Here is a 23,723-nt window from a genome sequence, read left to right on the forward strand (position 1 = left end):
AAGTACCCCCAGGGGTACGCGTACCCCCATTTGAGAACCACTGCCTTAGTGTACAAACAACTATAAATTAAGTCTTTATCACTTTAATAAGCAACTAATTAATGGTGAATATGTTTCCCATACTAAAGTGTTACCTTATTTTTGATCATTGTATATTTATTGTGTGCTTATTTTCTTTTTCTCTCTCTTCTCTTTTTCTTTTAAATTGTCATTGTACTGCCTTTTTTACATCATGGCCAGGGGACTACACATTAAAACTAGCCTTCTGGGTATTTCTGGCTTTTTTAACCATAAGTAATCATGTCCATCCATCCATTTTTTACCGCTTATTCCCTTTTTTTGGGTTGCGGGGGGCGCTGGCTCCTATCTCAGCTACAGTCGCGCGGAAGGCGGGGTACACTCTGGACAAGTCGCCACCTCATCGCAGGGCCAAAACAGATAGACAGACAACATTCACACACTAGGGACCATTTAGTGTTGCCAATCAACCTATCCCCAGGTGCATGTATTTGGAAGTGGGAGGAAGCCGTAGTACCTGTAGGGAACCCAAGCAGTCACGGGGAGAACATGTAAACTTCACACAGAAAGATCCCGAGCCTGGGATTGAACCCAGGACTGCAGGACCTTCGTATTGTGAGGCAGACGCACTCACCCCACTGCCACCGTGAAGCCCTAAAATCATGTGTATTATGAAATTGCATTGTCCCCTTTGAAATAAACTGATCTAATCTAATCTAATCCAATCATAAATACTTTAATAATCCCTGAGGAGAAATTGAGATTTTCAGCACAATCCAATTCAAGATCAGACAACATTACAGGGAGAAAGCACATGGTCGCTGAAGGGTCTGCCAACTTCCGGCGCTCCTGACAAAATACAAAAAAAGGTGAGAAACAGGTAAACGCTGTGGAGGGAGGGGAATGAGGAGGAAAAAAATCAGTCTAAACATGGGACCAGACTGAGGCCAGGAAGAAACAAAAACCCTCGTAGCCATAGCACATATAAGCAAGTGTGTAAGAGAGAGAGATCTCTCTCTCTCTCTCTCACACTCACACACACACACACACACACACACACACACACGGCTGTTTGGCCAAAATAAAGAAAAACACATTTTCAAACCAGTTTAAAGGCAAAGTATTACCATGGCCTAGAACGGCTGGCTCACGATCTGAAAATCTCTATTTAAACATCTCCGATTGAACACTCTCCCCAGACTCCCCACATTTCAAAACCATGCATGTTAGGTTCATTAAACACTTAAAATTGTCCTCAGTGCGAATGCTAGTTTGTCTGTATCCTTTAAGTCAGATGGGAATCCAACAACAATTCTAATAAATGGATTTAAAAGACAAGACGATTTAAATGGATCCTTGCATACCAATCGGTTTCTTTATAAAACATTTGTCCACTGAGGTCTGTAGTGCCATCTAGTGTCAACTAGTGATTCTTCATTACAGTTTGTATCCTCAGGCTGAATACAAAACACTTGGAGATTAGTTGTTTCAAATTTCACCTAGAGAGCAAAGAATAAATTAGGTTAACGAGGAAGTAAAATCTCTATTTTATGTTGTTTTCTCTGTGGCTTGGAGGGGTTTAGTATGACCATTACCAAACCAGTTTAAAACTGCGCAACAAATCAGTCTTCTAAATAACTCCAATTGGAGCCTGGGGTTACTTGCACAGCTATAAAGCCTCATGTGGTTATCCCTCCCACCAAGTCATTTAGAAATTGCTATAAATTATAATAGGGATAGTGTCATTTAATACTTGAATGAAACACAACTTACGGATCATGCAGGGTTGATCATGGATGCAGAGACACTACAATTGTAATTGTACCACCATAATAAATGACTCATCATAGCTCGAACTGTCAGCTGCTTCCTCTGGTATCTTACTTGATTTTCTAATTACAAGGGATTTAAGAAAAGGTCATGGTAAAATTTAGTTGCTTTAGTTAAGTCACATGGATTCTGAGGAAATGTGCCTTCATGTTGCATAAATGATTATCAATAAAGCCAGTCAAGTTTTTGCAAAGTCACTGTGGTTTAGTCATTTCATGGAAAAAAAACAGCGAAGCACTCTTGTATGACAGAGGTTGTTAAAAAAAATGCTGCATAAGATTGATATGGATTATTATATTTAATCCAGAGACACTTGTTTGAAATGCAAATCAATGACTACATCATCGTGGAATCTTATAATGCACATTTATTTAAAATGAAAAAGGAATGAATGTTGTTTTAGACCAGTGATGTAAAAAATGAAAGCGTCACTGAAGGAACTGACCATAAGGAGTTCTAAATGTGAAGAGTTGCAAGGGAGCAATGAGACAATATATGGAAAAGTGGTGACTTTTACAAAGTCAGAAACCACATCTTAAGAGTTCTTTCAGAGATTTGCCTTCTTTTGGGAGAGGTTGATCTTGTCGCCCAAACTCAACGCCATCCCCTGTAGAACGCAGATCACAAAGTAATAAATATGAATATACTTAACATACAGGTAGTTGTGCAAAACTGGCTGCCAAATGCATTAAATTAAATTTCCCTTCACAAGCACCAATGGTTGCTAAACATGAGGCTCCTGCTGCAGCAGCTGTGACCCACCTGACTTTTCGCTCTAATGCGTATGTGTCCGTTGACAGAAGCCTCAGGCCCCAGGTGGATGGGTTTCTCAATGCTGACATTAGCCAGGGCGTCTTCGCCAAAGATAGAACGAGCATAAAGGTTGGCAGCCATGAAACCGCAGAAACCGGACAATGCCTGGTTGATCAGAAACAAAGACCAAGAAAAAAAAAATATGTCGACAATGATTATTTGGAAGAAACACAGCAGGAAATTTTTTTCGAAAGCATTTGTTTTTATTACACTATAGCAGACCTTCTCTGGAGTCAGACACTTCATGTTTGTGGACTTGAGAATATGTTGCAGGTACTCATTCAGATCAGTGATGTTGGTATTTACAGTCACCTTACAAGGGGGAAAAAACGTTATTCATTTTTTTGTTATTTTTTTTTTAAACAACAAAATATTAGAACTTGTATTGTCAGACCATGAACCTCATTAATCAGAATCATGACAGTTTTCACGTGTAATATTTTGGTAAATCACAATTAAATGTCATAAATGTCGTTTTTTTCCCATGTGTACGTAATTTATATATATATATATATATATATATATGCACGCACACACATATATATGGGCTGTCAAGTGATTAATTTTCACTCTTGAGAAGTGATTAATCATGATTAATCAAAGGTTATTACCTGCCTGCATATTTAAAATTTGCTTAAGAAAATACCCTATTTGGACACAAATGCAATTTTTTTATCAGAATGAAATCCAGGAATGTTTTACAAACAATTAACTTAACAGCAAGTCATTAATTTGTTCAAAATTTGGTGACAGTAAGTATAGTAAAAATTAAGTGCACATTTATTTATTAAGTATTTGCAATAATAGAGTAAACAAGGTACAGATGCTAAACACACCCATACACCATTTTTTGCAGTGCACCATATACATCTGCATTTACTCTTCCTTTAAAAAAACAAAAACACACATCATGAAATTATATTTGCATCCTTTAGATCGGGGTGGCCATTAAGTTGATCGTGAGTTACCAGTCCATCACCGAGGGTGTGTCAGTCAATCGCCAGCCAGGCATAAAAAATAGACCTAAAAATTATCCCCCATCAATCTTCACTATGTCACATTCGTCACTTGATTGACATTCACAGCACCTGAGGGTCTTGTGTATACGCTGGCTGTTGCAAGCTTAGTGTGAAGAAAAAAAACGACCGGCAAAAAGGCAAAACATTTTTTTTTATTTTAACACTCTTCTTGAGCCGTACATGTTGTCAAAAGCCTAAAGACTGACCACACAGTTCCTGTCTTCACAATAAAAGCGCTGCTCAATCCTGCCTGGGCTAAGAAAAAAGGAGTCTCATAAAGCTAGCGCACAAGCTAGCAAGCTATGAAAGTGTTCTATAAATGTATTTCTTGTAAAGTGTGTAAAAAGGGCTCAGGTATGGAAGCTGAACAAATACGATGCCAAAATCCAACCACTTTTATGTGGTATTGGACAGACATTTTTTTTATCCCCCCCATGTAAATTCTAAAATGTGGAAGTCATCAGCACGACTGTGAATCCTGTCTGATTTCAATCAATGCAATTCATCAGAATAAGGTAATACACGATGACGGCAACGTCCTTAAATGATTTACTGTTCGATTGATTGACTTACTACGATTGACCTAGTCCGATCATTGTATAAACATTTTTAATGCCTCTGGACATCGAATTCAATGCTTTTAATGCCATTTAAGTCATTAATGTTCACTAAATCCATTTGATATATTTTAATGCTTTTAAATTCCATGTGGAAACCCTGTTTGCCGATAAGAATGTTTGTCGTTGCAATGGCAACAAATTACCTCAGTTTCATCTAAAGTTCCATCAGTGTGTTTTGAAATGATATTTGCCGCCTCTCACTCACCTTTGTACCGTATAACAATAGGCAACGACTTCTGGGTTTACGTGCGGTCCTTGCAAATAGTGTAATACATTTTGATTCATTTATGATTATGGGATCATTTTTTACATTTATTTATGTGGGTTAATGTAAACAGCTATAATATATATGTTAGGGAATGTAATGGTAAACTGTTTAATGATAACCCCCAGTAAAAATTCCAGACTAATGCTGTCACTGCTCCCCTCACCTCCCAGGGGATGAACATGGGGATGGGTCAAATGCAGAGGATAACTGAACCACACTTATTGCGTGTGTGACTATCGTTGGTTGGGACTTTAACTTTAAATTTGTAATTATTGAAAAACCGTCATTTATTTATGCATTTTATGCAACACTGCGTTCTTGCTCGGAAGAAAGTTGCGGGATATGCACCAGCGTTGTTTTGCTCAACAAAACATGATGGAAAGCAACTACACGGACTTTGCTTCAGAAGATTTTTTTCTTTGAATAAACAGAGCCAAACGTGTGGAATCTCGGTGTGTGTGCGCATTGCTGTTAGATGGCGAGTGCGACAGGTGTGAACAATATTACACCATTTGTGCAACACTAAAAACATACAATGGAGGAGAAAAATATTTGATGTTGCTTTTATTTTCTCAACATAGCGTCTTGCTGTGACTGAGTTAATGACGTGAGGAAACATGCAGGAGGCAATGTGTCGGGAATAATGCCACAACTTGTTTGTAAAGTCTTTAGTTTGTTTATAAGGATGGTCACTTGACCTTTATTTAACTGCTAACTTTTTCAGTTTTCCAATAACATCAATACTGCTTTGTGTTTTAAATTCATATAAAAAAGTAAACACTAATGTTTTTTTTACATTCCTTGTGGGTTTGTTTTAATTTCACAAAGTTATCACTTTAAAAATAATTCATGCATTTCGTTAATCATCTATGGTGTACAGTCAATTCCTATGACATATTTCTGATCAAACTCTTAATGGATCTGTCATCATACAGCATGTACATACATTAGTACATGTAAATATACGTAACTTAAAAAACACTTTTCTATCTCAAAATGTAAAAATAGACATAATAGCATCATGTAATGAGAAAAAGCTGTCACATTGATTCTATTAATGAACAAAAACGCAATTTTGTGTATTTAAATAAATGGATAACATTTATCTATAGCATTTTTAATAATTACAAATTACATGATGGTGTTGCGTTCAAATCCCACCCCAACACTGCTTTATTCAACATAATAAATGATCCTAAATAATAATTGTTTTGCGACCACAAAGGGAATAAGCGGTAGGAAATGGATGGATGGATTTTAATATTGATCAAAATCATTTTAATGATTATATTGGCTATAATTGTGAAGCCCTTTGTGTAAGACTAGATCTCATATATGAACACTATTTTATATCTATATGGACAAAAAGTGAAGTCGTCTTAAGGTCATCCGGTGCCATGTTGCACAATTCTTAGATTTGTTTAAATGATTTATCTATTAGGTCCATAATGTGCCATCTTGCACAGTTCCCACATTTATTTTTATTTATTCACGTTATTATTCTGTTGCTGCCACACTACTTTGTTTATAATGCGTGTGTTGTTTTCATGTGCACATTCAATTTCTACTTGAGGTACATCAAACCCACTGTTCTTATCTACAGTATTGTTTCTTCTACAGAGGAAATCATTTTGAATGTGTCAGGTTTTTTTGAAAAGTAAAACTTGGTTAAAAGATTTTAGAACATGCACTAATTTAAAATTTTGAGCAAATTTAAAAATACTGCAATAATAATAACCATGATAAGAAATTTTCAAACCGCGACAAACCTTATATGTGGTTAAGTGTGTATATATATTGCCAGAGACGTCTTAGGGATTTTGAGACATTCTGCAGATTGATTAATTGTGTTATTATTTTTGGTCTGATTAATATTGTCATTTAAAACAATACAATGCAGAGTATTAAAAAAAAACACTTTTGTAATACCTTGTTTTCCCACTCAAATTCAGCCCACATTTGTCTGAATTCAGCATCTGTACAGGAGGCTGGCTGGATGTAGTCCATGATGTCAATGTGTATGTCACTAAGGACAACACAGTTCCTGTCACTGGCAGCTCCTGACACATCATACACTGCAGACAAAGAATACACTCTTTTATGAACAACCTCCCATCATATAATATACTACGACTACACACTACTTCTCTTGCCTATGTTGCCGAAGATGATTCCATTTTCAGTAGAAGCCACTTTGACATTGGCTTTTATGTTGGCAAAGTCATGGGGGGCCAGAGTAAGAGGGGAAGGCTTCTCAACCAACTTGAGGTCACCTGTGAAAAACATATTTTATAAGAGAAAATACAACATAGGCACTTTTGTGACCTAACACTGAAATTAACTTACCTAAAGTAGCAAGTTCGAGTGTGCAGTTCTGAAGCGTGTCACTGGTTTGGTTGACCACTAGCACATCAAGCACAATATCATACTGGTTGACATGAACGTAGGCTTCAGCGTACACAGGGTCCGAGAAGCCTGTTAGCTGAGTCACCTACAAGTGGATGAACAATAAGTCTTTAATTGAGATGAGAATTACGTACAAATATTGCGGCTGCCATCAGTGATTGGGAGGTATTGGGCAAATTAAATAGAAATGCACAGTCATTGAAGACCACAATGGATCCCATAGTGCAGCCTGTAATTGTTTATGATAATTTATATACACTATAACAGTTGATCAACAGAACAATCATGTCCTAATATTAGGGGTGTAACGGTACGTGTATTTGTATTAAACTGTTTCGGTACGGGGGTTTCGGTTCGTTTCGGAGGTGTACCGAACGAGTTTCCACACGGACATATTAGGTAACGCGCCGCACGTTGTGTAAACAATGCAGAGCGAGGCACAACACACAGAGGGATGGCAGCGACCGGGCTAGGACAACATGCAAAAGCCAGAGCTGGAAGACCCTCCTGCCTCAGTAACATTTCCCCTTTGGGAACACTTCGGCTTCGCGGTGTGATACAACAATGGAGGACAGAGGTTTGCCGACATTTTTCAGCAGCAGTAGGGTATGCTTTTGCCAACACGTCAAACATGCTAACCCCTTTGAAGCGGCACCACCCCCAAGTCAACCTCGCTTTAAAGAAGAGAAAGAGGAGCGTGGTGCAAACACTGCATTCAAGCAGCCTCTCCTCGGCCAGCCAGGCAGGGCTTAAGCAATACCAAATGTTTTTATAGCAGCACATTAAAGATCATCCATCCGTCCATCCATTTTCCTACCGCTTGTCCTGCATTAAAACTAGATTTTGACCCACTTCTATGGTGGAAGAACAATAAGCCCAAATATCCTCTTACTGCCAAGTTAGCCAGGCTGGGGGGGGGGGGGAGAAAAGTTATTCTGAGGCTGAGTTGACTTGAAACTGTTTAATGTTGCACTTTTTATATGTAGAAGAAAAGTTTGGTCATTTTATTTCATCTGAGCAAAAACTGGAGGCAGTTTAATGTTGATTAACGTGGACCCCGACTTTGATAAGTTGAAAAACTTATTGGGGTGTTACTATTTAGTTGTCAATTGTACGGAATATGTACTGTACAATCTACTAATAAAAGTCTCAATCAATTAATCAATCAATCAAAATAAGCACTTTATATGTAGAAAGGTTTTGTCAAGAAACCATTCTGAGCCTTATCTTATTTAGTTTTTATTTTATATATGTTGACCACATAAACCCTGGCAATGTTTACAAATTTGGTAAATAAATAACCAAAAAATGTATATTTTATTGTTTTCTTACTGTACCGAAAATGAACTGAACCATGACCTCTAAACCGAGGTACGTACCGAACCGAAATTTTTGTGTACCGTTACACCCCTACCTAATATTAATAAAGTCAGTTCAGAAAAAACTTAAAGGGTCTGTTTGCAACATTTACACAGATGCCTTGAGGGTGCCAAATTTCTAAAGTATTTTACACAGTATATCCCGCCAATGCGGTGACGGCGAACTGTTTTCATTTCCATTCAAGCCAATGTGTCAATGCATACATACGTTGTGCTAAATATACGCACAGCTTCTATATTTGCCAGGCGGCGTTTACACGGCGAATCAATTTAGCTCAAATGTGCCTGTGTTGGACAGGAAGTAAGGCACAAACAGAATAAATTGTCAGATTACTTTCAAAATAAAACTCAGTTTTCAAGGCAGATTGTATTTTACATTTTGAAACGTCCTAAAGAGTGAGGACGGTCCTGAAGTTAACATGTCTAAAGGTTTTCAAACGTAACTTAATATTAATCCCCCTGTTGACTCAAATGGATGAGAACATGCTGATTCTGGAGTCGCAAAATTCAAGAATCATATTAGAGGCATATCCTGGAAAGTTATATGGGGGCCTATGTCAAATACCAGCTGATACGAAAGCTGGGAAAACAGGGGAGTGGTTAGCGGGAGTTAAATGAAATCTGTGTGCGCGCGGGCGCTAGTCATGATGTCACTGCCGTGTTGTTGCTTGCTACAAATACAAAAACTAGCAAAATGGTCTTCTCTTCCACAAATCACATCAGACCCCCGGCTGCGGGTATTGATGGACGGCAAAGCTTGAGACGTTCTGCGATGTTGCCGTTCAGCAGCTGTTACGTCAAATGACAGGACCAAGTTTATTTGTTTCTGCTCCTTTGGAAGAATAGAATAAACTGTTTGTGTTTCCCTTCATTACTACTCCCTTCATCACGTGATTAAGCACCAATTTGGAAGGCGCAAAAAAAGGCGGTGGGGATTGCAAAAACGTTCCATGGCAGCGCCGTTCAGCAGCCATTAAGCATCAAGTGGAAATCAGGGGTTAAGCGCAATTTTATTCTTGATGAAATTAAAAAAGAATGGAAGTTGTGCCAAGCACAAAAATATTTGTTTATTTTAATTGTTTTCCCTAAATTAGGTTTGAAGCAATCAAGTGTTTTATTCTATTAATCGAACAAACTAATGGATAAGTTACTTGATTACTAAAATAATCAATAGTTTCAGTTGTACTAATTTTAGTTGGGGTAGCAATGAACAGGAAGAGAACAAAATACAAAAACTCTATAATGAAACTGGTATTTTTTGTGGTGTGATACCAAAAGACAAAAAGAAGAAATCCATCGGTAAGCTGAACTGCTGAACTATATTCCCTGGCCAAAAACGTTTACCACCTGGAGCAACCTAAGCAAAGGGGTTGCTGAAGTTGGTCAGCTGACAACTTGAATATAGGGCTGAGTGATATAGCGAATATACTCGATAGATCGTGGGTTTGTCTCTGTGCGATACAGAAAATGACTATATCGTGATATTCGAGTATACGTTCGCACGCATTTGTTTTTAGTTGCAGGCATTAGACTACTAGCTCTTCTCACTCTCTTGTTTCTCCTTCTCACAGAGACATAAAACAAGCGCACCTTCTTACAAACGTCACATACTGTCGCACGTACAACGTCATACGCCCTCGCGGAGCAGAGAGGTAGCAGCATAGGTAAAGTTACCTGTGGTGCTAACGGTGCGGTGCGAGTGGTAAAACGAGAGAAAGAAGGTGCGAGTCTGGTAACAAATGAAGGAAAAAATATTTCCCAAGAAAAACAGCACGGGGTCCATCGTCTGGCGGTGGTTTGGCTTCAAGTGGGAATATGTTGAAAAGAATACCGTGATGTGAAGTATGCGGCAAAAGCGTTGCTACAAAAAATAGCGGCATTACTAATTTTAAAATATCATTTGAAAAGTCACCCGCTAGAGAATAAGGAGTGCTTGAAACAGCGCATGTCAACATATCTGTTTGGTACCACACCCACAAAATGCCCAAGCAACCATTTCCAGACCAACACCGTATGAAAAAACTTGTCAACAACAGAAGGAGATCATGTCCGCAGTAACCTACCACTTAGCAAAGGATGTACACTATTTGATTTCCTATTATGATAAATAAATAATGATAAATGGGTTGTACTTGTATAGCGCTTTTCTACCTTCAAGGTACTCAAAGCGCTTTGACACTACTTCCACATTTACCCATTCACACACACATTCACACACTGATGGAGGGAGCTGCCATGCAAGGCGCCAACCAGCACCCATCAGGAGCAAGGGTGAAGTGTCTTGCTCAGGACACAACGGACGTGACGAGGTTGGTACTAGGTGGGAATTGAACCAGGGACGCTCGGGTTGCGCACAGCCACTCTCCCCACTGCGCAATGCCGCTCATTTTTATTTGACAGTTATTGAAATATCTTGTGTGACATCATGCACAAAAGTGCACTTTATTTGTTTTAAACTATTGTAGTGCCGTTCTGTACAAAAAGTTCACTTTATGATATGTCATCTTAGTGACATCATGCACAAAAGTGCACTAATAGCTTGTTTTAAAATGTCTCTGACAATCTTGCACTTTCTGTTTTGGAAATTACATGAATGTTTGTGCCACTGCTTATTAACTGTTTAATAAATACAGTTTTGGTAAATTGACTTAGTTGTGATTTCCCTCTTTGCAGGATTTTTTAAAAATGATCATATATGAATGCAGTATGAACAAGAATGTTTTAATGTAGACATATAGAATCATCATACTGCTGTGAGTATATGCCTCAAGTGTTCATTCAAGGCTAAGACAAAATATCGAGATATATATTGTGTATCGTGACATGGCCTGAAAATAGAGCTATTAATAAAAGGCCATATCGCCCAGCCTTACTTGAATAATTTTTTGTTTTTTCATGAATAGCACACGTATATTCTACGATGACAACGCCAGGATTCATCCGTCTCAAATTGTGAAAAAGTGGTTTAGGGCGCATGAGACATCATTTTCAGACAGATTAGCCACCAGAGTTCAGATTTGAACCCCATTAAGGAATTCTGCACAGTGGTCTGATCATTACAAAACCATATATTGGTGAAGAATATGCACAGAAATATAAGTTGTGACGTGTCAGAAGCTTGTGGAGATGATACCACAGTAAAAGTGTGCTGTAACCAGAGATAAAGGCGGGTCTAGCGAAATATTAGAGTGCGTAACATTTTTTTTGGTTAGGCAGTGTATAATTTAATGCTTCTCAGCCTGGGCGTAGGCAAAGTGTATAGATTATTAACACTATACCTTGTTGAGTTTAGAAGCCAGAGGATCAGCAGCCTCCTTTCTTTGTGTGTTTCCCATAGCAGCCAACAAACTCAGTTGGAACTGGTCTTCTTTAGAAGTCATCTCATTTTTGGCTGTGAGCTGCATGAAGGAGATCGGGTCGTCGGCCTGCACTGTTACATTGCGCTTCTCTGATTCTTTCTGTAGTTAGAGGGAAAAAAAGAGACAATGGAATTTGACTAATATGGTCCAAGCATGAATTGCAGAATCTAAACTCTCCTTTTCTGCCCAATATCAAGAATCCGGAGTTATGCCATCTGAATCAGGAGCCATTACCTTCTGTGACAACTTCTCCTCCTCCAGTCTGACAGTCAGCATATGTGACAGGGATTTGCGGCACTCCTTGTTAAAGATGTCATTCATGAGCGGCGAGCACTCTGACAGGACCTTCAGGCAAAGTGAGATGCGGTCCACATCATCGTCTGTAATTGGTTTCTTGGGCAGCGAGGACTTGCCCAGGTGCAGCACTGTAACCATGATCAGCATGGCCTCTGCAACAAAAGACTGATGAGGGCAGCAAGGTTAGATGGGAATGCCGTTTATTACATAATTAGTTTAAATGAATGCAAATGAACCACGTTTACATTTTGTCTCTTTTTGTCTTGGACGATTGCAACATAGCGCAAAGCCACTTTGGTTAGGGTGGTGGCGAGAGAAGCAGCCACATAAAAATCTCCATCCATCAAGAAACCCCTTAGAGGAGGCCTAAAACAACAGAGCAGTGATAATTGATTCAAAATCCCTAAATAGAATATATGCACGGGTGTTGAGAACGATTTCTTACCTATCTTCATCTTTCTTGGAAGGCCTGGAGGAGCTGAGGGCACTCTGAGTCACATAAGTGCCCATTTCTGTCACCAGTTTCTGAGCTGGAGCAGCACTGACTTCCTCATCTGGCTTCAACTCCCCTGTCTCTTTCTTTATCTCGTTTTCTACTATTGGAATCTGCACAATTAACATAGATATAGTCAAGTACTCTTGACATATTTCACAATGTCACTGACAGTCACACAACACAACATTGACTGAACATACCTCTCCCAGTGATCTGCGTACTTCTGTCATCACACTCTGGATGTCCTCTTTTGTGCTGCAGTATTCACCCAAGATCCACAGTGCTCCTCTGTATATTCTAAAAAGTGGGACAACAAGCCACAAAGTGGTCTCATACTCTTAGGTTGTGGAATACCCAAGGACGGATTACATTACAATAATAAAATAATACTGGGGACGTGTTCCAACACCTCCGAAGGGGAGTCTCACCTCATATTACATACAAACACTGTAATATTTAATCAGAAATTAGGAGTAAAATAATCATCAACAGGTAACAATGTTGACAAATAATTTACATATTTTAAAAAAAAGAAACTAAGATAGAAACTGCACATAACTGAGAATAAGAAGAGTTTAAATTCTGCAATTCATGCTTAGACCATCTTTACTTAAGTAATTTTACAACAAAAGCTCTTAATAATGTCTAATTTGAATAACTTTTATAGTGGCCTTGCCCTCGCCACACACAAGATTGACATAGAGCGACAACTACTAAATCACACAGCCAAGGATCCTATTTACATACTCAAAACATAACGTCACTACTGTGTCTGCAAAACAAGGATCACATTCAGGGACATGACCATGAGACCCATTAATGTCACGTTATCTGTGACTGACGGCTTTATAAAAAGGAAATAGCGAAGGCAGCATACATCAAAGAAGCTGTTTGCAACTTGCTCAGGATTACATTTTGCAAAGAAACAAAAACATAAAATAAGGGTGTTCTTATGTTGTTGGGGTTTTTTTTAACTTATGTGGTTTAGCAGAACTTGTTTTCTTTAAATATCAAAATGTTCACTAATTACAAATTACACTGAGTAAAAACAGTTTTTCCGCCAAAGGAATTTTTTTGGCCTTCAGAATCAGCCTTGTCACTCAGTGCTGTTTCACAATACCTGTGTGCAGGGAACGCATGCACATACATAAAAGCAGTCCTAGAGAAGCGACTACAAATTTGCATCTGGAAAGACAAAAAAAATCTACAGGTGAAAAACTTACTTGACAGCTTTGATGGCATGAAAGACTTCCAGCATCTTCTCAATAATAAGCGGTCTCAAGGTGTCAAACCTTTGAATGGCTTCCCGCACAAACTCCAAGACATCAGCAGCGGCTGCTTCATTAGTATCACTTAAGAATTCCATTAGCTGTAAATTGTATCAATACATTTATATATCAAAATATATTACAGCATTAAAAGTATAACACAAAAATCTGTGTTCTAACTATTTAATTAAAAAAAGGCTCACCACAGGAATGACATTGGCCGCCATGTCAGGGAAACGCACACTGCAAGAGTGAAGAGTGCGCACCAACAGCTGCCTAAACTTGTCTGTGTCTTCATGTTCGGTGACATTATTTGTCTTGATCACCTCTTTCTTCAAAACTATCACCAACTGAAAACGTATATAGTTTCATGTTTTAGTTAACTGCACAAACATGGAAACACAGCACGTACACCACGAGACAGACCTCCTCCACATTGCGGGATGACACGAGGTCCAGTGCCAGTTGCAGTGTTTTCTTTCTCACTTCCAGATCAGGAGTTGCGAGAACACGGAGGATGTCCATCACAAGGTCCTGGATATAGAAAGCATGGGTTAAAGTTAAATCAATATTCTTAACTGGCTGACTGTATGTTGCATCAATGGCAACCTACATTTAACATTTTTAAATGATGGTTACCATACCTCTTTTGAATTACAAACATTATATTTTTATTTTTTGTAATGTAGAAGATTTTTTTCTATACAGCTCCACCTACCGGCTGCAGTAGGACATTGTCTTACTTGGAACTAATGTACAGTATTTTAAATACTTTTCTGTACATTGGAATTTTAGAGGATGTATCGTTTTTACTATTCAGACTTTTGTTTTTCTTTACATTACCTCTGTACAATGTCCATGCACAAACAAAGCTAAATGGCAAAAAACCTGATTGTGATTCGAAATGTAATGTATATTCCTATTCAACTTATAAATCACTGCCATGATCGATAATGGAAAACATGTATAAATAATATAAATATAAATAATGAACAGTAAGATTTGTTTTTTAAATTTAACAATAAAAAAGCATTACATTTAAGTGGCCACTTGCAACAAAAACTTTAGACAGCAATAATTGAAAGTACCTGGAGTACGCGCTCATGGGTGGGATGCTCCTTCAATTCAACCAAACGATCAAGGACAATAAGTTTCACGTTGTTGTCACTCTCTTTGATAATCAAATCAATGTAGCACTGGGCAGCAGCCTGCAAAAACATCATATTTCTTTATTATTTCTGTGATGAAAAAAAATGTATTTAAAAACATGATTACATTTGACATGTACAGTCGTCCCCTCGCTACAATGCCCTTCAGGTATTGCAGCTTCCATACATTGCCACTGTTAGTGTTAAGGCACTTTTTGTTTATTGTTATGTATTGAAATAAATACATAATTTATTTCGCGCATCCACGGGACACGGAATTTTAACATTTTTTTACCGACCATGTTTTCTCCGTCTTTTTATTTGTCGTCTTCAAAGTTATGAACTTTGTGGTACAATTTCTTAAATTTTGATTTGCCAAAAGGTTTATCAATCACAAATACTGCCTCAGTTTGCACTTGAGACAACTTTACCGCTAGGGGCTGTCAAAAGAAAACCTTCATGGTAAACACTAAGGTGAGTGTAAAGTCAAACTTTTTAACTTCTTCTTGTGTCATGTCTCCAGTAAATGACTGGTTTTGGTCTGTGTGAGTCCATGGAAACTTCACTATTATCTCCTGCTGGATCGACATCGTTCAAAGATGGAGACAGGTTAGCTGTTAGCTTCAAGCTAACCATCTCCCGACCAGACTCCTCCACCCCAAAAACATACTTTGCAGTTCTACAAACGAGGAAATATGAGCCTTTTGAAGTGTCGATGTACGAGGAGTGTTGAAAAGGAGTCTCTTTGAGAAGTGGCTGACAAGTTAGCATCGCAGACAGTGACGTCATCACCGTCATTGTTTATGCGTCGACAGGCCCTGCTTTTTATCGATAGACTTGTCAGATTTTTTATTATCTATAGCAGGGGTGTCAAAAGTGTAGCCCGGAGGCAACTTGCACCACGCAGCTAATTAAAATAAACAAAAACATAACAAAAGTGGAATTAAAAAGCTTACAGGTGAAATATAATTTAGAAAAAGTTGCAATTTTGACTAATAAAACAAATCTTTTTTTTTTTTTAAACGGTCATTGCTCAAAAACATAATATTAAATAAAAATCAATGTTTTTATGAATTATTGACCTATCAAAGGCTCCAATTACAAATATTCCACTTTAAAAAATATATTTTGTGGAAGATTTGGCATATTGTGTATGTTTTCCATAAAAAAGAATACATTTCTTTGACAAAAAGGACAGAAAACTAATAAACAATAAAACATAAACATTTTCTTTTTAAACTTAGAATTGACGAATAGATCTGAAGTTGGTGTAGACTCTAGAGATTTAAGTGTTAAATAAATAATAGCACATGATTATCATGATTTCATGACCAACGCAAAAACTTTTTACAATTTTATACTGAAATAAATACCACTACAACTTTTATCCATCCATTTTCTACCGCTTGTCCCTTTTGGGGTTGCTGGAGTCTATCACAGCTGCATTCTTATTAAATAAAAATATAGAAAAAACTACATAGCGGTAAAGTTTAAATCCATGAAGGAAAGAAGAATGTGAATGAATGTTTAAAGCTGAATACATTTACATATGCATAAATATTTTTTTCTTTTGTACTATTTTGTTAATGAATTACGCAACGTTTATGACAATCTTTTTCTAAAACACAATATAGAATGTGAGATGTAACAGGGTAATGCATACATTTATAATTTGTTTTTAAAAACGGTTACAAAAAAGTGGGACCCCAAAAAGTTAATATGGGACCCCATTTTTATGACTTGATGGGGTCCTTGGGACCCCATTTTTAAAATACCTAGCGCCAACACTGATTGCACATATTAAAAAAAAAAAACGTTTTAAAAGCATATTCTAAATGTTTTGGCCTAAATTAAGTGTTAAGTCTTATTTGTGTATTATTGTACTACAGTGCATTTGTCTTATTTTCCATTATGTTGTGGCGACTGAAAAAGATATTCACCTGAACTTCAGTTTCTAGGTTAAGGGTTAACCATGCTAACAACAGCAGGAGCGACTAATCTTGCCGCTACTGTATCTTTTTTGCGAAAATCAAGTAGACAAACTATTGGCAGAGCACATTTTTGATGGACATCAACTCCACATTGGGGAGAATTTGACATGAGCGAGAACGCATTTAAGGCTACCATAATAACACATTTTATTAAATTAAAAAATGTGTAAAGGTGACTATACGGGTGTTATTTAATTTTTAGAGGGCTTTAATAAAGTTTAAAGGTAGAGTTTAGAAGGTCGTAAGTAGTTTTTTGGAGCTCCATATATTAAAATATGATTTATCATTAAAACTACTACTTGGGGGAACATTTGTTTACCACTGTCAGGCCTGGACCCAATTGACCTCGATAAATGAAGGACGACTATACTTTAAAATGTTGAAAATGTACCTTAATAGCTGTGGGTGCACTGGAAAGGGTTACAAGAGTGCCAGCTGCTTCATACTTTACAGCAGGGCTCGAGGACTGCAGTAAGTTGTAGATGCAACGGATGAATCGAGCACGCTCTGATGGGTTTGCATGACACACCTAATGAGAATAAAAACCAAGATACATTTTCAGTGTTTTGGAGCTTGACTCAGCTTCAATGACAGATATAAAAAAGTTTAAACTAACTTTGTAAATCAGCTCCACAATGACCAGCTGGAGAATGTCACCAAAAGTATGAACTTGGTCAATACATGTGCTGAGATAATCCAGTGCTCGATCCTGGAGGAAATGATTTTAAATAGTCATACAAAGTTGTGTTAGGTAAAGTTACTAGGCGAAAATGTTTGTTTGACACTGACCTGGTCTGCATGAATCAGCATCATGAAAGCGTTTCTCTTGCAGCTTGAATCTTTCTCATTCACAAGGAAATCATGGATCAGCTCTGGAGCATCCGGGATGAGATGTTCAAAGTTCCTGAACCAAAAGAAGATTGTCAATTGAGATCCAACAAAAACCCATATGTTTATATTTTATTTGTACCTGTAGATAGTGTAAATTGCCAGGACGGCATTCCGGCGGACGTAACTGTGTCTATGCTCTAGACAGGCACGGATTGCGGGCATGAGAGGCTCAAGCAGCTCTGACTCTTTCAACTTGCACAGGAAACGAAGAGTGGAGCCCCGGATGAATTCATTGGGATGCTGCAGGTCCTAAAATTAAAGGCAGCGCTTTTTATTATAATACATTTTTAAAACAGCATAACTAGCTTTTTCAATCCGTTTTTGAGATTGAGCAACGACATAATGTAACATTTGTTATCTTACCTTCCTGTAGGCGTCACAGACTAGGATCATCTCCTGAAGCAGCTTGCCGTCTGGAGTGGTTTTAGGGACAATCTCCCAGAAAACCAGCAGCAGTTTTTTGATGGTGTGGTCTTGAAGTGGCAGCACAAAGCGAATTATTGTCATCAGCAGCCCTGGCAACTTCTCGCCATTCAGAATCATGATTATGACTTTCTTCAATGCCTCAGTCTTTGCTTTGATCTCCCCCTTTTCTGTGGTTTTAATGAAAAAAAAAATCACAGAGAATGCATGAGAACACTTGGCAAATATTTTCTTAAACGTTTTGTAAATAATATTTCAAAGGTATATGTGATAGATTATGTTAGCAGGTTGATTATTTGGTTTGCTGCAGATTTCCATTGACAACAAATACCTCACACACACAAATATCCCCAAATTTTAAACTAAAATGAATAGGGTTTGAATGGGCACACGATTTCGCTAAGCCTTGCGGGGCCGTGTTAGCCATTTCTGTTGGCCAAAGGTTTTCTTTATATGACTGTACTGTATGTGAGAGAGAGCAACATGTTATATTAAAATGGTTCACACAAAATAAAATAAAAATCAAGAGACTTTATCGAGCAAGATATTTGAGTAAGCTGCCGCCATTGTCGAAGCCAAATTTGTTTATATTTTGTCAATGGACTCACTTTTTATACCAGTGAAAAATTTCATAATGTGGAGTCTGTTAGGGTCATTGTCCTCCATTCAAATTGCGTGTAATCTTTGGATTTCATCTCTTATGTGTTTGAAATGGAGTGAGGAAGACCAGCCTCATTTCATAAGCAGGTTTTCCAAAATCAACATTAAGTAACTTTTCAACCTTCATAAAATATTTGCAAAACTTTTGGGATGAAACATCGACATAAAACATTTTAAATGACACCTCTGTATCTCTTTCACTGACTCTGCCACCAAAGAAAAAAACTACGGATGTACAGATTGATTCACGGCATATGCCCATTCTTTGCGAAGACGGAAGTCGACACAAACGCCTACGTGCAATTTTTGCTGTCATGGCAGAAGCTGCAAAACGAGAAAAAAAACTAAAGTTTTGTCCGAGGAGACAAAAAAAGAAAAAGGGAGGCTACCTGGATAAAAGGATAATCTAAGATCAACATTGGCCCGGATGTCACCTGCTTGCGTGAGCTCAAAGACGAGAAGGAATTTCAGACCGATGCTGCCTTGGATCTGTTCCTGCTGGACTAGTAAATGACTTCCAATGCTCAAATCAAAATGATAATGCTAATGTTAGCTATCGGAAATTTGCTGGTTAGCAATAAATAACCACCAGCTTCATAGTTTGCAGTTCCACACTGACACGACCAGCCTTGCAACTAAATCGTAAGTACTGTAAAAAGAAAAAAGAATGCGATGACTGCAAACAGCACATATAAAGTTTGAGTAATATATGTAGGTTCCTACTGTGGAAAGATCAGTCATACTGAATCATTGCAGTGTTATTGTGTCACTTTGTATGTACATGACAGCAGTTTCTGACGATTTACGACGCTATGCGCCGTCCTCGTGGGAAATGTGGTCTTCTTTCAGGCAAAATACTACCGTTTAGTCCATTGGGACCGCTAAAATCAACCTAATCTGAAAGTACTGAAGTGAGATTTTAAAAAAACAAGCCCATAATTAGCTTTGAATAATTGTATCACTGTGGTACTTCTCCAGAACAAAAACTAATTCATTTTCGTGCTTAGCCATGATCAAAAGTCCACCCATCCATCCATTTTCTACCGCTTATTCCCTTTTGGGGTCGCGGGGGGCGCTGGCGCCTATCTAAGCTACAGTCGGGCGGAAGGCGGGGTACACCCTGGACAAGTTGCCACCTCATCGCAGGGCCAACACGGATAGACAGACAACATTCACACTCACATTCACGCACTAGGGCCAATTTAGTGTTGCCAATCAACCTATCGCCAGGTAAACATGCTTTTTTTCCAAAATGTTGTACGTTTTTTGGAACTCACAGCTAGCATGGCTGACGCTAACAGCCTACTAAACGCTACGTTGAGAACATAATTAAATATGTTTTGATTCGAACTTACCACACTGAAGATTCCGTGAACATACAAACACGCACCACGCGATGGCGTTAAAAGCAGTGTTTGATCATCTCATGGCTGCTATCCAGGCTACGCGCAGTCTCTTTATTAACTCACTAACCCAAATTATTTTGCTTTGCTTCAACGTTGGAAATAAAAATCTCACCAAAAATGTTTATCTCCAAGCGATTATGACAATAACTGTGGGAAGATTGCACCATGTTTTGAACTTGTTAAAGAAAAGAAAAAACCATTAGCACAGACTATTGGATTCAGCCATGTAAATAAAAGGTATTCAGAGGCCAGAAAGACCCACAATGTATTGTGTTTACTACATCACATGTTCAAGCCCTACTACATTACCAAGAAAGATTTATACACATTTAGTGCAGCAATATTTCATTCATCATATTTTACACATAATCCATCAAATCAGACTGGACTACGGATTTGACCTTATTAGATAAGTATAGAGGGATTAATTACCCAGGTCAGTTTTCAGGCTGACTTCAGAGGGGGGCTCTGAGTCTGATGCGACATTGATCAGAGTGTAGCAAACGTTTTCTGCAGCTGTCATTTTGCTGCTGGACTTAGAATGGTCTTGAAGAAATCCCAAAGAATGTTAGTCTTGATAATACCTGCAGGAAGGACACAATCAGTCGTATGAGTAACCATGGAGAACAAATACATTTAAAAGCTGATAAACCTGACTTGACATTACCCAAACGTTGAATACTCATGTCCAACATGCAGAAACTGCTGTTTTTTTTAAAAGGAGATTAACGGCAATATTCACAAATGTGTGTGATCTGTTAATGTAACAATACATTTCCTGGTTCATCCATCTATCCATTTTCTACCGTTTGTCCCTTTTGGGGTCACGGGGAGTCACTTTAGCCTATCTCAGCTGCATTTGGGCGGTAGGCGGGGTACACCCTGAACAAGTCGCCACCTCATCACAGGTTCAATTTACTCTTAATCATGCTGTTCACATTTTGACATCATGAGTCTAAAACAATGCTTAACAATTGATCAACAGTATCGAGCCATTGCAAAGTTTCAAACGGGATGTTCCCAGATGAAAGAACCAACTGAGCTTAGGAGTGTCACTATCATGCTGCAACTGAGAAGGGAAGTGTCACAAAAGGCACACTGTATGCTTTTGTGAAAATAAAAAATAATAGGTTGTGACTTTTTTTTTAGGATGAGCTCCTTGTTAGGGAATAGTAATGTGCAAAAAGGACTGAAACATTGAACAGAAGGGACATGTACATTCAAAAGTCAAGTTCACTCTGAGGTTATAAAGTCCACCTCTAACTTGTTGTGAGTAGTGGATATTTGCGAGGCACTGTAATAATGTAAGATTTTGTCGAATACTTCTCAAAATATTTTTGATAGGACAATTTATAAAATGTTACAATGACAGTAACTGAAATAGGCTAAGACATGCACCTGGGGATAAATAAAGTTGATTTGATTTGATAGGTTGATTGGCAACACTAAATTGGCCCTAGTGTGTGAATGTGGGTGTGAATGTTGTCTGTCTATCTGTGTTGGCCCTGCGATGCGGTAGCGACTTGTCCAGGGTGTACAACGCCTTCCGCCCGAATGCAGCTGAGATAGGCGCCAGCGCCCCCTGCAACCCCAAAAGGGAATAAGCGGTAGGAAATGGATGGATGTATAGTAAATGATTAAAATGACATGACACGTATTGTAGCACTGGCACTCGCGCAATGCTAGCAACCGTGTGCTTCGATATCAACACAAGAACATTTTTAAACATTTAAAAAAAAAACAATAATCATTTTGTCATTGGTTTAAACTGCGACATGACCATATGGAAGAAGAAACTAGCCAAGCTCAGCTGGCGGCAGCTTAGGCCAATGCTGAAAAATGGAGGACACTAATGCTTGCTCGCGAGCTGTCTTGCCACGGATATAAATAAAACAAACGTTAACATTGTTAGCAGTATATGCAAATTAGTAATACATAGTTTACTTACAATCACGAGCAATTTGTTTGAAAGTGGCCTTCGCAGTGTAGTTATATTATCACATTTATAAAAGGCAGTAGCCCCGTATTGTGAGCTGTCTCTTCGGGTCGCCACTACTTACTCGTGACGTGGAAGGTAGAATGCCAGCGAGAGCCACATCACTGCTACGGTGGCTCGGCAGGGAAAAACTACGAGGCCAAAAAAGCGATTTTAAAATCCATCCACCCATCCAATTCCTACCACTTTTCCTTTTCGGGGTCACGGGGAGGACTGGAGCTTGTCTCAGCTGCAATCGGGCGGAAGGCAGGTACACCCTGGACAAATGTTTTACAGAAACATCCAACAGAAAACAACAACACAAATTGTACTGTAGTCCAGTGTTTCTCGACCTTTTTTCAGTGACGTACCCCCTGTAAACATTTTTTTAATTCAAGTACCCCCTAATCAGAGAAAAGCATTTTTGGCTGAAAAAAGAGATAAAGAAGTAAAATACAGCTCTATGTCATCAGTTTTGATTTATTCAATTGTATAACAGTGCAAAATAATGCTCATTTGTAGTGGTCTTTCTTGAACTATTTGGAAAAAAAGGTATAAAAATAACTTAGAACTTGTTGAAAAATAAACAAATGATTCAATTATAAATAAACATTTCTACACATAGAAGTAATCATCAACTTAAAGTACCCTCTTTGGGGATTAAACTTAGTTCTAAACATTTCTTCACAGAAAAATAAATCTTTAACATCAATATTTATAGAACATGTCCACAAAAAAAATCTAGCTGTCAACACTGAATATTGCATTGTTGTATTTATTTTCACAGTTTATGAACTTACATTCATATTTTGTGGAAGTATTATTAAATAAATATATTTATAAAGGATTTTTGAACTGTTGCTATTTTTAGAATATTTTTGAAAAATCTCACGTTCCCCTTGGCATACCTTTAAGTACCCCCAGGGTTACACGTACCCCCATTTGAGGACCACTGCTGTAGTCCCCCAGGAAATGTAAACAATACTGATTTAAAGGGATTTTTTTTTAATACATGAAATGTATTAAAAACTAAATAGAAGAAATACATGAAATAACCAGGCCAAACACCAACACTGGATTAATAGTAACACCTTTACAAAAACATCCATCAATTTCCTACCGCTTGTCCCTTTTGGGGTAGCAGGGGAGGGTGTCTGGTTGAGTCTGGGCTGCATCCGGGGTTCCACAACAAAAGCTTTAAAATAAAAAATCCAATATTCTCAAATGTCTTTATATTTATTTAACACAAAAAATATAATTAATAATTAAGAAATTCATACTTATATTTTTATTAATTTCATCCATCCATCCATTTCCTACCGCTTATTCCCTTTTAGGGTCGCGGGGGGTGCTGGCGCCTATCTCAGCTACAATCGGCCGGAAGGCGGCGTACACCCTGGACAAGTCGCCCCCTCATTGCAGGGCCAACACAGATAGACAGACAACATTCACACTC

General features: G+C 38.1%; 1 protein-coding gene across 3 annotated transcripts; it reads right to left on the reverse strand.

The window, feature by feature from the left end:
- Window positions 1-2,195: 2,195 nt before the first annotated feature.
- Window positions 2,196-22,392, reverse strand: copb1 (COPI coat complex subunit beta 1). 3 transcript variants are annotated; one of them, XM_061883481.1, is made up of 22 exons: window positions 22,241-22,392; window positions 20,725-20,876; window positions 18,167-18,396; window positions 17,883-18,052; window positions 17,702-17,816; window positions 17,529-17,621; window positions 17,304-17,441; window positions 14,862-14,981; window positions 14,200-14,307; window positions 13,977-14,123; window positions 13,729-13,874; window positions 12,706-12,802; window positions 12,455-12,615; window positions 12,255-12,375; window positions 11,947-12,174; window positions 11,632-11,811; window positions 6,915-7,059; window positions 6,722-6,841; window positions 6,498-6,643; window positions 2,884-2,973; window positions 2,611-2,766; window positions 2,196-2,455 (listed from the first exon to the last, which is right to left on the reverse strand). In XM_061883481.1, exons 2-22 carry the CDS (start codon window positions 20,813-20,815, stop codon window positions 2,396-2,398), a joined length of 2,862 nt encoding a protein of 953 aa, XP_061739465.1. In that variant the 5' UTR covers window positions 20,816-20,876; window positions 22,241-22,392; the 3' UTR covers window positions 2,196-2,395. The 3 variants fall into 3 exon arrangements, with proteins under 3 accessions (XP_061739465.1, XP_061739456.1, XP_061739474.1); XM_061883472.1 differs by having other exon boundaries at window positions 2,872-2,973; XM_061883490.1 differs by lacking the exon at window positions 20,725-20,876 and having other exon boundaries at window positions 2,872-2,973; window positions 22,241-22,372.
- Between the last annotated feature and the right edge of the window lie 1,331 nt (window positions 22,393-23,723).

The sequence above is a fragment of the Nerophis ophidion genome, linkage group LG02 (genome assembly GCF_033978795.1).
Source record: "Nerophis ophidion isolate RoL-2023_Sa linkage group LG02, RoL_Noph_v1.0, whole genome shotgun sequence".
Classification (NCBI taxonomy): Eukaryota; Metazoa; Chordata; class Actinopteri; order Syngnathiformes; family Syngnathidae; genus Nerophis; species Nerophis ophidion.

Bases quoted from the DNA above. Each gene is read 5' to 3' on its own strand.
- copb1 (XM_061883472.1), bottom strand. From the start codon at position 20,815: ATGACAGCTGCAGAAAACGTTTGCTACACTCTGATCAATGTCGCATCA. The intron at 17,622-17,701 runs GTCAGTGTCAAA...CATTTCCTCCAG, and splicing joins TGCTGATTCATGCAGACCAG to GATCGAGCACTGGATTATCT. The intron at 2,767-2,871 runs GTAATAAAAACA...CTGATCAACCAG, and splicing joins CAGAGAAGGTCTGCTATAGT to GCATTGTCCGGTTTCTGCGG.